The 13545-nt window shown below is 42.0% G+C and overlaps 1 protein-coding gene across 1 annotated transcript in view; it reads right to left on the reverse strand.

Moving 5' to 3' along the window:
* Nucleotides 1–13545, reverse strand: part of KREMEN1 (kringle containing transmembrane protein 1) — a 269727-nt gene that overhangs the window by 165569 nt on the left and 90613 nt on the right. The window contains exon 2 of the mRNA XM_069754435.1: nt 2347–2509. Within this exon, the coding sequence (XP_069610536.1) occupies nt 2347–2509 (163 nt within the window). The remainder of the gene's footprint in view (nt 1–2346; nt 2510–13545) is intronic.

The raw sequence follows: 13545 nt of genomic DNA on the forward strand, positions 1-13545 counted from the left end.
ACCGGGCAGCAGACAGCCACACACAGCAGTACTACATACTACTGAAATCACTTTATTTCTTTGTCTACAACTTCACGCTGGCTTCCACTGCTGTAGTCTGTGTTAGGAGCCAAAACATGGTCTAAAAATATCACTTTTTCCCTCTGCAAAGTTGGCAACTCTACATTTACCAATCTCAGATGCCAACTCTTCGGGGCACATACACAGCGATTACAGTGAATAGTTCTGGAAATGTCTAGGAAGAGAACTGTGCCCAGCAATAAAACGGTAGCGCTGTCAGTCTCTTTTATGATGCATTTGACTGGCTAGCTTCCTCAGTGGTGCCCACTGCTGATTCATTTTGCAGGTGCTCCTCATGTGGTTCATGGAAATCAATCAAGACGACTAAAAGAACTAGAAGAACAAGACAGACATACTCATCACTCAGAAGAGATTCAGAGAAATAATATATATATATATATATATATACCGTATATACTCGAGTATAAGCCGGCCCGAGTATAAGCCGACCCCCCTAATTTTGCCACAAAAAACTGGGAAATCTTAATGACTCGAGTATAAGCCAAGGGTGGAAAATGCAGCAGCTACCGGCAAAAGTCAAAAGTAAAAATAGGTACCAATAAAAGTAAAATTAATTGAGACATCAGTAGGTTAAGTGTTTTTGAATATCCATATTGAATCAGGAGCCCCATATAATGCTCCATAAAGTTTATGATGGCCCCATAAGATGCTCCGTATTAAAATATGCCCCATATAATCCTGCATAAGATGCTCCATAAAGATATTTGCCCCATATAGTTCTGCATAAACCTTGATTATGGCCTCATAAGATGCTCCATACAGACACTTGCCCCATATAATGCTCCACAAACGTTAATTATGGCCCCATAAGATGCTTCATAAAGATATTTGCGCCATATAGTGCTGCACAAACGTTGCTTATGGCCCCATAAGATGCTCCATACAGTCACTTGCCCTATTTGCTGTTGCTGCGATAAAAAAAAAAATCACATACTCACCTCTCCGTCGCTCAGGCCCCCGGCACTTCCAATATTCACCTGACTTCGTTCCGGCGCCGCTTCATCTTCAGCGTCTTCTGCACTGACATTCAGGCAGAGGCATTAACCACGTCATCGCGCCCTCTGACCTGAGTGTCACTGCAGAAGACGCTGTAGACGGAACGGCGCCGGAACGAGGAGCAGGTGAATACGTTATTTGGTCAGTATTTTTACCTCAGTATTTGTAAGCTAAATTGGCAGCCTGATAAATCCTCAGCCAACAGGAAGCCCTTCCCCTGGCAGTATATATTAGCTCACACATACACATAATAGACAGGTCATGTGACTGACAGCTGCCGTATTTCCTATATGGTACAGTTGTTGCTCTTGTAGTTTGTCTGCTTATTAATCAGATTTTTATTTTTGAAGGATAATACCTGACTTGTGTGTGTTTTAGGGTGAGTTTCATGTGTCAAGTTGTGTGTGTTGAGTTGCGTGTGGCGACATGCATGCAGCGACTTTTGAGAGATGAGTTTTGTGTGGCGACATGTGTGTAGCAACTTTTTGTGCGTCGAGTTGCTTGTGACAGGTTAGTGTGGCAAGTTGTGTGCAGCAAGTTTTGCGCGTGACGAGTTTTATGTGTGGTGACTTTTTCACGTGTGGCTAGTTTTGCGTGAGCCTAGTTTTGCATGTGGCGAGTTTTGCATGTGGCGAATTTTGCATGTGGCGAGTTTTGAGCGGTGACTTTTGTGTTTCGACTTTTATGAGGCAAGGTTGGTGTATGTGTGGTGAAATGTGTACTGAGGGTGGTATATGTGTTCAAGCACGTGGTAGTGTGTGGCGCATTTTGTGTGTGTGTTCATATCCCCGTGTGTGGTGAGTATCCCATGTCGGGGCCCCACCTTAGCAACTGTACGGTATATACTCTTTGGTGCCATCGCTCTCATTCTTTAAGTCCCCCTTGTTCACATCTGGCAGCTGTCAGTTTGCCTCCAACACTTTTCCTTTCACTTTTCCCCATTATGTAGATAGGGGCAAAATTGTTTGGTGAATTGGAACGCGCGGGTATAAAATTTCGCCTCACAACATAGCCTATGACGCTCTCGGGGTCCAGACGTGTGACTGTGCAAAATTTTGTGGCAGTAGCTGCAAAGGTGCAGATGCCAATCCCGGATATACACACACACATTCAGCTTTATATATTAGATATAGTTTCATTTTATTTCTCTTAATCTCTTATTCAAAGAACCCAACATAAGTGATCAGTATATATATATATATATATATATATATATATATATAGCAATAATATAACATGACAATTCTATACCAATATAGGTATTCATACCTGCAGTAATTGTGATCTCCCAATCCTCCCTCACCATTGGGGTATTTTAAAGTATTGTATGGATGTTGAAATGTCTCGTTCCAGAAGAGGCAAGGTTTTCCACAATCTAGAGATGTTTGGTTTTGGGTTCCTCTATAATCAGCTCCGTTGACAGTGTAGCATTCTAGAAAATAGATATAAAAAACAATTTAATTTTCCCAAATAAATCTTACACGGTCACTTGTACAGGTGAAATGCCAAGCTAAACTAAGACAAAATCCAGAATCATTAAACTCATTCTTGCTTTTTTGTGCAGCTTCTTGCTATTAGTCTGCACTACTACATCCATCTGGCAGGAAACACCCAAACGTGCTTAAATTATCTCATCCATGAACGATATAAATTATTTATTTATTATTTAATGCTTGCTTACATACCACCATCATATTCCTCAGCACTTTACAGACATTATCATCATCATCAATCTAAATTGTGACATGTAATACTAGAATCCCACTGCAGTGACAACTGCATAAGCAGCCAATGTAAATTTTCTGCTTCCATAAAGAAAAACCACTTCACTTGATTAGTATTTTAATAGTTTTTCTGCCACTTATTTCACTAATGCACCTGTGCAAATATTTACAAATGTGGGAAAAAACTCTAAAAATTAATGCTGTAGGCTTTCACTGACTGGGTGGATCAGGGAAATGCTGTAGATATAGTATATGTTGACTTCAGCAAAGCGTTTGACAAAGTATCTCACACCATCCTTGAAAAAATGTCCAAGTATGGAATGGACGAGGTCAATGTTAGGTGGATGAATAACTGGCTTAGTGATCGGACACAGAGTGGTCATAAATGGTTGGACATCCGGTTGGAAGAATGCCTCAAGTGGGGTACCACATGGCTCTGTCCTGGGCCCTGTATTGTCCAACATCTTTATCAATGATTTAGATGAAGGAATTGAGGGTAAAGTGATTCAATTTGCTGATGACACAAAGCTAGGAAGGATAGCTAATACTAGAGAAGAGAGGATTCAAAAAGTTTTAAACAAACTGGAGCAGTGGGCAGCAACTCACAGAATATTTTCTTTTTAACAGGAAGAAATGCAAAGTACTACATCTGGGCAAAAAAATGAAAAGGCATATACAGAATGGGAGGAATAGGGCTAGATAAGCAACAGCACGTGAAAAAGACTTGGGTGTACTAATAGATCACAGACTGAACATGAGTCAACAGTGTGCTGCAGCAGCAAAAAAGGCAAATGCAATTCTGGGATGTATTAACAGAAGCATACAGTCTACATCATGTAAAGTAGTTATGTCCCCCTACTCCTCCTTGGTCAGACGTCATCTGGAATACTGTGTCCAGTTCTGGACACCACATTGCACTAACTAGAGCAAGTTCAGAGAATAGGAACCAGCATGGTGACTGGTCTGCAAACAATGTCCTATGAGGAATGGTTAGCCTGGGAATGTTTAGCTTGCAAAGAAAAAGACTAAGGGGAGACTTAATAGCTGTCTACAAATATCTCAAGGGCTGTCACATTATGGAAGGATCATCTTTATTCTCATTTACACAAAGAAAGACTAGAAGCAATGGGATGAAACTGAATTTGAGGAGACACAGATTACATATTAGAAAAAAGTTTATGACAGTTAGGGTGATCAATGAGTGGAACAGGCTGCCATGAGAGGTGGCGAGTTCTCCTTCAATGGAAGTCTTCAAACAGAGGCTGGACAGACATCTGTCTGGGATGATTTAGTGAATCCTGCATTGAGCAGGGGTTGGACCAGATGAGACATGAGGCCACCTCCAGCTCTACCTTTCTAAGATTCTATAAGAGAACTTGCTGCCAGTGTTCTGTACCTCATTTCTTATGTTTTCGTACATAGTTGAGTTGCTTGGCTTTGTTTATGTGATGAAGGTTTGGCTTTTTGGCTCCAATTCTTCAATGATGACCACCTTTGCCCAAACATCTCTAAACAGTAGGTATGTGTGGCTGGGTCCCACTAGTTAGTGCTAGTTTTTTTAGCTGAACATCTAATTTCAAAGGGAAATAAGTATGACCTGTCTTTGAGCTGCTGCCCTAAGTTTCTTTAGCTGTCCACTAGTTCTCAACATAACCCATTTCTTGGTGCTTCTTCAAAAGAAATCCAACAGCAAATCTTTAAATCCCAGTCTACTATGCAATCTTTAGGTAAAATCAAATAAGAAAGGAGAGCACTCACCAACCGCTGTAATCGTCCTTACTTTATTGTGGCATTAATACAAACATAGCAAAATGTGGCAGGGAGAAACTGTGGTTCCTTCAGACAACGGCCGTTTCACGCCGATTGCGCTTCAACGGGTCTTAACCCATGGCGTTTTGGACTGATTGTGCGATATATTGTCTCTTCTAATCTTGCTCAGGATTTACTTTGCAATCTTTGTCTGGCGCAGACCTTGCTGTATAATTTAATGACATTGATTCTTGTTGCTGTGCTCAGCTTTGCCATTGTATATTATAATCTATGACAAGAAACTGTCTTCCACAACCTAACCTTTGTAGCCAAGTTTGCCTGTTACTCACTAATTTAAGACTCCTGCCCAGCAGTTTCTGTTTCAGTTACTGGCTATGTTTTAACCTAAACATGAAAATGTTAATCAATATCACCTGTTGGGTGTATGTGTAACTAATTTTACCAGTTTATAATCCTACAAACTCTTTGACTTTGGACAAGTGTACCTATAACATTTTTTTTTAAGGCAAAAGGGCGGTCACTCCAAATATTGATTTGATTTACCGTTAATTCAGTTTGCATTTTCTTAATAGATAAAAATAATCCATCAGCTCTTACTTTGCAGCATGTATTCCACACCTGCCTAAAGCTTTGCCATGTATGTGTATAGATTTATACATTAATTGAAACTTGAGCCATAATTTATAAACTGAGTAGAAAACAGATTCTTGTTACATCTGTATCTGTTACACTTACCGTATTTCTGTTTCTACAAAACATTCTCACAAACTTTGAGGGAGAAAACCTGGTATCTGTGTAATCAACTGATTTCAGGCAAGACAGGCAATCAAGAACTATAAGCTTATGTAGATGCCTTGGAATTTGCATCCATTACTGTTTTTAAGTATACAATGGGAACTAAAAAATCTGAAATGTCAGTGATGACAGCTCAGCAGTTAGACTTTGAGGTTTGGTAATGTTTACAGCAAAAAGGTTTACTCAATATGTCTACAGCTAATTAGGACATTCCTAAACCATGGGCCTATCGCTCTTGTTTCCTTTGTTTTAGGCAGCATGTTGTATTACTTGTTATACCACTGTGACCAGGGCCGGTGTTAGACAAAGTGGGGTCCTGGGCAAAAGTTTAAAGTGGGGCCCGAAATGCTCATATATTGCACGATTGCAAAGAAACATTTTGGTTGCATTTATCTGCTCTGAGTTAAGGACGTTAAATGAGCGTGATCTACAATATTCATGTCGTTGTTTACCAGACTCTTTACGCCGGCTGAGGAAGAACGATCACTAGTAGATCAATCTGTCCCCAGTATCATGTTATCAGTAACACATCTGCAGTTTACACCTGGCGATGTGCAATGATTTATGTTCTGCCGTAAACAATGCAATCACCTGAAGAATAAGCAGCATTTTGCTCCAGAGTTGGGTAATTGCGGACATATTTACACCTATGAACTCTAGTCTTTGCTGCTGGGATTTATAAATGCGGATGAAACACACAGTATGTGACACAAACACTATGTTATACACACATATATGTATACACAGTGTCAGACTGGGGTGCCAAGGGCCCACCAGTAACATTGACTTTGGGGGGCCCACTTCATCTGCATTCAAATGTTACACTACCCTTGTTCACAAATTTACCTATATCTCTATATAATAATAAAATGGATAGTTTGGTTAATGAATGATGAGCTGCTGCTTTTTTCTGCACAGAATAAATCAAGGGAATTATACCAAGTACTGTCCTTACAGTCGGGTTGGGGGCCCAGATCTGCTCAGGAGCCCACCGTGGGATTCCCCTGTTATCCTATGGGCCAGTCCGAGCCTGTGTATACACATGTAGCACATACACATGTATACACAGATCACATGCACACACATGGACACAACGAGCAGATAAATGCATATGTCAAGCACAGACATACCGACACATGCATACATGGAGGACAATACAGACACATACATACTGATACATGTACAGTGGGTACGGAAAGTATTCAGACCCCTTTAAATTTTTCAATCTTTGTTTCATGGCAGCCATTTGGAAAATTCAAAAAAAGTAAAAAAATTTTCTCATTAATGTACACTCTGCACCCCATCTTGACTGGAAAAAAAAAACAGAAATGTAGAAATTTTTGCATATTTATTAAAAAAGAAAAACTGAAATATCACATGGTCATGGATATTCAGACCCTTTACTCAGACACTCATATTTAAGTCACATCCTGTTCATTTTCTTGTGATCCTCCTTGAGATGGTTCTACTCCTTCATTTGAGTCCAGCTGTGTTTAATTTAAGTGATAGGACTTGATTTGAAAAGGCACACACCTGTCTATATAAGACCTCACAGCTCACAGTGCATGTTAGACCAAATGAGAATCATGAGGTCAAAGGAACTGGCCAAGGAGCTCAGAGAGAGAATTATGCCAAGGCACAGATCAAAGGCCAGCTGAGTTGCTTTGCACCCTGCCGGTGGTGGACAGGCCCTGAGATGGATTTTGTGGTGGGCTTACCCAAGTCTCGTAGCTGCACCATTATTTGGGTGATCACCGACCATTTTTCCAAAATGGTGCACTTGGTGCCTCTTCCATGGCTACCTTCAGCATGGGCGCTGGCAGCATTGTTTATCAAACATATCTTTTGCCTACACGGTATGCCGGACAAAATTGTCAGTGACCGGGGTCGCCAGTTTGCATCTCGATTCTGGAGAGAGCTTTGTCGTCTACTCAGCATTGAGTTGAATCTCTCCTCGGCATATCATCCCAATTCGAATGGGTTGGTAGAGAGGGCCAACCTGTTATGATCTGGTGGTTTAGGAACAACATGAGACAAGCTCTGAAGGAGGTGGTATCTGTACTGACCGCCAACCCTGAACCTAGCAGCGCAACTAAAAATAGCCTGGGGGGTACCTGACGCTCCCTAGACCCCTCGACACAGCCTAAGATCTAACTTCCCCTAAAGATGGAAACAGGAAACCTATCTTGCCTCAGAGAAAATCCCCAAAGGAAAGATAGCCCCCCACAAATATTGACGGTGAGAGGAGGGGAAAATAACATACGCAGAAATTAAATCAGATTTTAGCACAGGAGGGCAGTCTAGCTTGATAGACAGGACAGGAAAGGATACTGTGCGGTCAGTATAAAAACTACAAAAACAATCCACACAGAGTTTACAAAATCTCCAAACCTGACTAAAGGTGTGGAGGGTAAATCTGCTTCCCAGAGCTTCCAGCTAACAGAAAAAATCCATACTGACAACTGGACAAATATAGAATGCACAGAACAATAAGTCCACAACATGTGGACTGAAATGAGCAAAGCCAGAACTTATCTTTGCAGAACTGGTCAGGAAACCAGGAGAATCCAAGCAGAGATGTGAATCCAGCTAGGAACATTGACAAGTGGCACAGGCTGAATAAAGAGCCAGACTTAAATAGCAGACAATAAGTGGAGGCAGCTGATGACAGCTAACTCCAAGGAGCAGCCATACCACTAGAAACCACAAGAGGGAGCCCAAGAGCAGAACTCACAAAAGTGCCACTTACAACCACCGGAGGGAGCCCAAGAGCGGAATTCACAACACAACCAGACTCTGGTCACATATCTATGTCATTTTGTTTCTGCGAGGCAGGATCACTGGGCATTCTTTCTACCGTGGGCAGAGTTTGCGCTTAACAACGCTGTACCCGACTCCACCGGTCAGACTCCATTCCTCCTTAATTACGGCCAGCATCCGCATGTCCCTGTGCCCATGCCCGTGTCTTCTGCTGACTCCAGGGTGGCAGACTGGGCTGTGGAGGCACGGGACATTTGGGACCGCACTCAGAATGCCATTCGGGCCTCCAAGGAGAGAATGAGGTTCTCCGCCGATGCTCAATAGCGCCCCGCTCCGACCTCTGCCCCTGGCGAATTAGTGTGGCTCTCTGCCCGTAACATTAGGCTGCGTGTTCAGTCCACTAAGTTTGCACCTCGCTACTTGGGTCCCTTCAAGGTCCTCAAACAGGTTAACCTTGTGGTCTACCGTCTGTCCCTTCCTCCACGCTTAGGTATCACCGACACCTTTCATGTGTCCCTCTTGAGGCCTGTATACATGTCCCGGTTTTCCGAGTCATCTGCCGGGACATCGGGTTCGTCTACGGACGATTACGAGGTGAATGCTATTTTGGGGTGCAAGGTGGTACGTGGCAAGAAATTTTATTTGGTGGACTGGAAGGGTTAAGGCCCAGAGGACAGGTCTTGGGAACCTGCTGAGCACATTCGAGCTTTGCAGCACATTGCGGCTTTCGAGCGTAGTGAGGTCCAAGGACGGGGAGTAATGTTAGGGGTTGAGTTCCTGCTTCTGCACAGGGGGAATCTCGAACCATCTCCGCTGCGGTCTCCCATTCTTTTCTAGCCGCAGTGGAGCCTGCTCATCGGAGACGTTGGTCCCAGTGTCTGGCTCAGCCTGATACGGTGCGGATGGTTACTGCTGCCTTTCCAGGCTCAGCCACTGTAGCCAGTACTGGTCAGCGGTGAGCAGATGTCTCTGGGACTAAGTCCAGCTTTTTCCCTTCTGAGCATGCCCAGGGTAAGTCCTCTCATTGGAGGTCGGGGTCACATGCTCAGGTACTACAGCAGCTCCCATTGGTCCTCTAGTAAGGTCCTGAAGTGGCTCAGGTATTGTAGCAGCTCCCATTGGTCCTCTAGGAAGGTCCTGTAGTTGCTGCAGCTATATAAGGTTCGCATGGCCGCACGGCCATGAGCTAGTATCAACTAAGTTATGTGTTCTGCGCCAGTGTGGTCATATGTATGTGGTTTCAGGGTTCAGCAGAAATAAGGCCCTAGAATACCGGCACCTCCGGTGAGGAGTTTTGTGTGACTGGATTCAGAGCCCAGCTGAAATAAGCCCCTAGAATACCGACATCTCCGGTGAGGAGTTTTGCATGTGCTATTCTGACTGCATGACCACTGTTCGCTCTATTTGGTAGCAGTGTTCCTCTGTGAGGTCAACAGGGCACAGCGTTCTCTTGTCTTAAGAAGTAACAGAGTTCACTTATACCGCCATATAGTACCTTCAGTTACTAGCAGCGGGTTTTACTCCTGCACGGTGGACTCCAGGTTGCGAACGCACCTATTACTCTATAAATATATATTTGGTGCGTTCCGCCAAACCCTGACACTCATTTGCTTCAATTTGTAATGGCTAAAAAATAGAGAAAAAGTGTTAGAATAGTAATAATAATAGGCTTTTCAATTTGAAAATGCAGAAAATGAATGTTCAGTTCTCTACCTTAGTATGCCAGATAGAAGTGACACCATGACTTTAACTGAAGTGACAACATGGCACAAATTAGCACAATGTGTTCTCCTTTAAGAGAGAAAAAAAAGCCACGCTTGTAAAAAACATACATTCAGGACTCATGACTAAATGAATCTGCCCGAGTTAAACCTGATCCTGTAATTAAATTTCTTTTTAATGTTTTCCTTCTGATCTCTTGTTCTCCCGCCCAGAAAGTCTTAGGATAATGGATTCCATGTCCTCTTCTCACACATCTGCACTCCATCTATTTAGCAGGTTGTGAGATTTTTACCTGTGAGGTCCAGACGTATAGTTTTTATAACAAGCTGTTCCATGTGTGGCTGTTTCTCTGGGATGAGATCGAGCCCTTTTGTTCCTGCAATGGATGCGCAGCGTACTGAGTGCAAGACCAAAAGAGATTCACTCCGGAAGTCATTAACAGCTCGTTTATGGCATTTTTGGGAACTGAAAATTGCTGTCCAGAAGGCTGCTGCCACTGGGCAAATGATTAAAGGGAACAAGTGCTGTGGTTTTCGAAGATTCAGGGCATTAATATAATTTAATTTATCTAGCAGGTTTGTAAGTTTGGATAAGTTTATTCATGTTCTCCACTATAAATTAATTCACTTATAAAAATTAAAATGAAATCCAAAAATAAATTTGTGAGAATGACTCATGAGTTTTGTAGCCCACAACCACTAAATTTGTGTAAATTCAGGAGCCAAGGTCCTTGGAGCCAGGCCCGGCACCTTGCTGTAGTAACATAGATGGACTTGTTTTTTGGATTTTTTTTCCAGATTTTTGGTCAATCTGGAGTAAAGTTAAAATGGGAACTGTACTTTGTACAAAGTTTGCATAAAGCAGTAATAGGAGACAGTTTTTCCTCTCTCGGCCAGCCTCCTGAATTCCCATCTCCTCTGAAAAACAACTCAACTTTGTATTGTCATGAGCTGCCAGTAGAGTGAGGTGTCAGATTATACTTTATACTAAGACTAAGATGATCATTATCAGAAGTCATTCACATTGTCCCAGTGCTGGATTCACATACAGTACAGACCAAAAGTTTGGACACACCTTCTAATTTAAAGATTTTTCTGTATTTTTATGACTATGAAAATTGTACATTCACACTGAAGGCATCAAAACTATGAATTAACACATGTGCAATTATATACTTAGCAAAAAAAGTGTGAAACAACTGAAAATATGTCTTATATTCTAGGTTCTTCAAAGTAGCCACCTTTTGCTTTGATGACTGTTTTGCACACTGTTGGCATTCTCTTAATGAGCTTCAAGAGGTAGTCACCGAGAATGGTCTTCCAACAAACTTGAAGGAGTTCCCAGAGATGCTTAGCACTTGTTGGCCCTTTTGCCTTCACTATGCGGTCCAGCTCACCCCAAACTATCTCGATTGGGTTCAGGGCTGGTGACTGTAGAGGCCAGGTCATCTGGCGCAGCACCCCATCACTCTCCTTCTTGGTCAAATAGCCCTTACACAGCCTGGAGGTGTGTTTGGGATCATTGTCCTGTTGAAAAATAAATTATGGTCCAACTAAACGCAAACCGGATGGAATAGCATGCCGCTGCAAGATGCTGTGGTAGCCATGCTGGTTCAGTATACATTCAATTTTGAATAAATCCCCAAGAGTATCACCAGCAAAGCACCCCCACACCATCACACCTCCTCCTCCATGCTTCACGGTGGGAACAGGCATGTAGAGTCCATCCGTTCACCTTTTCTGCGACGCTCAAAGACACAGTGGTTGGAACCAAAGATATCAAATTTGGACTCATCAGACCAAAGCACAGATTTCCACTGGTCTAATGTCCATTCTTTGTGTTCTTTAGCCCAAATAAGTCTCTTCTGCTTGTCGCCTGTCCTTAGCAGTAGTTTCCTAGCAGCTATTTTACCATGAAGGCCTGCTGCACAAAATCTCCTCTTAACAGTTGTTGTAGAGATGTGTCTGCTGCTAGAACTCTGTGTGGCATTGACCTGGTTTCTAATCTGAGCTGCTGTTCACCTGTGATTTCTGAGGTTGGTGACTTGGATAAACTTATCCTCAGAAGCAGAGGTGACTCTTGGTCTTCCTTTCCTGGGGCGGTCCTCATGTGAGCCAGTTTCTTTGTAGCGCTTGAAGGTTTTTACCACTGCACTTGGGGACACTTTCAAAGTTTTCCCAATTTTTCGGAGTGACTGATCTTCATTTCTTAAACTAATGATGGTCACTCGTTTTTCTTTACTTAGCTGCTTTTTTCTTGCCATAATACAAATTCTAACAGTCTATTCAGTAGGACTATCAGCTGTGTATCCACCAGACTTCTGTACAACACAACTGATGGTCCCAAATCCATTTATAAGGCAAGAAATCCCACTTATTAAACCTGACAGGGCACACCTGTGAAGTGAAAACCATTCCCGGTGACTACCTCTTGAAGCTTATCAAGAGAATGCCAAGAGAATAACCCTTTATGAAAGTACCGCATACTATCATTTATGCCTGGCTCTATTATGGTTATTGTATGCTACTTCAATTCACTAAAGTTCACTAAAGCTACAGAGTTATATAAGATCTGCTAACAATATTAAATCTAATCAGGGACAGTAAGACATCTATAGACAATCCTTTTTATAAGAAAAAAAAAATAGATTGCCAAACGGCACAAGTGAATGAGGCCATTGCCATGCACACAACTTTAGGTGATATAGTCCAGTTTAGAGTACTGTTTTTTAAATGATCTTGACCTCTTGAGTTTAGGACCTCAACTGGTGCAGAACCTTCTTGTTTCTTGTAAGTAAAATGGCTCATCTATGGACCAACATCTAGCTCTCACCCTTCAACCCTCCTTTAATCACCTTCATTTACGGCTAACTCTATATATTCCACCCATCCTTGCTTGTAAAGCTGTCATTCAATGCTCTAATGGTTCCCTGTCTTCAGAGGTTCATACTATCCAAATAATTTTCACCTATATTTTCTCTACAAATATGCTCATTTATTGAGTTGCTGGAAGTTTGCAGTAAATCAGCCCTGCTCATTCATAAAAAGCAATTCTAAGCAGAAAAATACACATAAAAAATGTTAATAGCTTTGTATTTACAAGCAAAAAGCACAGAAAACCTAGCCTATTTGGAAATCGAGACTTGTATAAAATGAAAGGCATTTACCAAGATCAGAACTTTGGAGGATAGGCAATCAATATCAGATCCTTGGAAGTCTGACTCTCATCACCCCCATTGATCAGCAGATTAAATAGGCCTTGGGATTTGTGTGAGTGCTGGTGCACTCACATTGCACCAGCACTCACGTCATTGCAACATTGTTCCAAGTACTTCAAATTAGCTATTTTATGCATGTACATAGTTTGTAAGCTTGCGAGCAGGGCCCTCACTCCTCCTGGTATCTGTTTTGAACTGTATTTCTGTTATGCTGTAATGTCTATTGTCTGTACAAGTCCCCTCTATAATTTGTAAAGCGCTGCGGAATATGTTGGCGCTATATAAATAAAATTATTATTATTATTATGTACAGACTTATAACCATAAACACAAATATCTGATAGTGTATACTCAATCTAAGGGCTCGTGCAAACAACTGTAAAAATCAGATAAATGCTATCCGTTATTTTGACAAAAAAACACTCATACCCATGCTATTCAATGAGGCCACTGACATGTCCATTTTTTCGTGGGTCCAAA

Source organism: Ranitomeya imitator, chromosome 1, assembly GCF_032444005.1.
Source record: "Ranitomeya imitator isolate aRanImi1 chromosome 1, aRanImi1.pri, whole genome shotgun sequence".
Taxonomy (NCBI): Eukaryota; Metazoa; Chordata; class Amphibia; order Anura; family Dendrobatidae; genus Ranitomeya; species Ranitomeya imitator.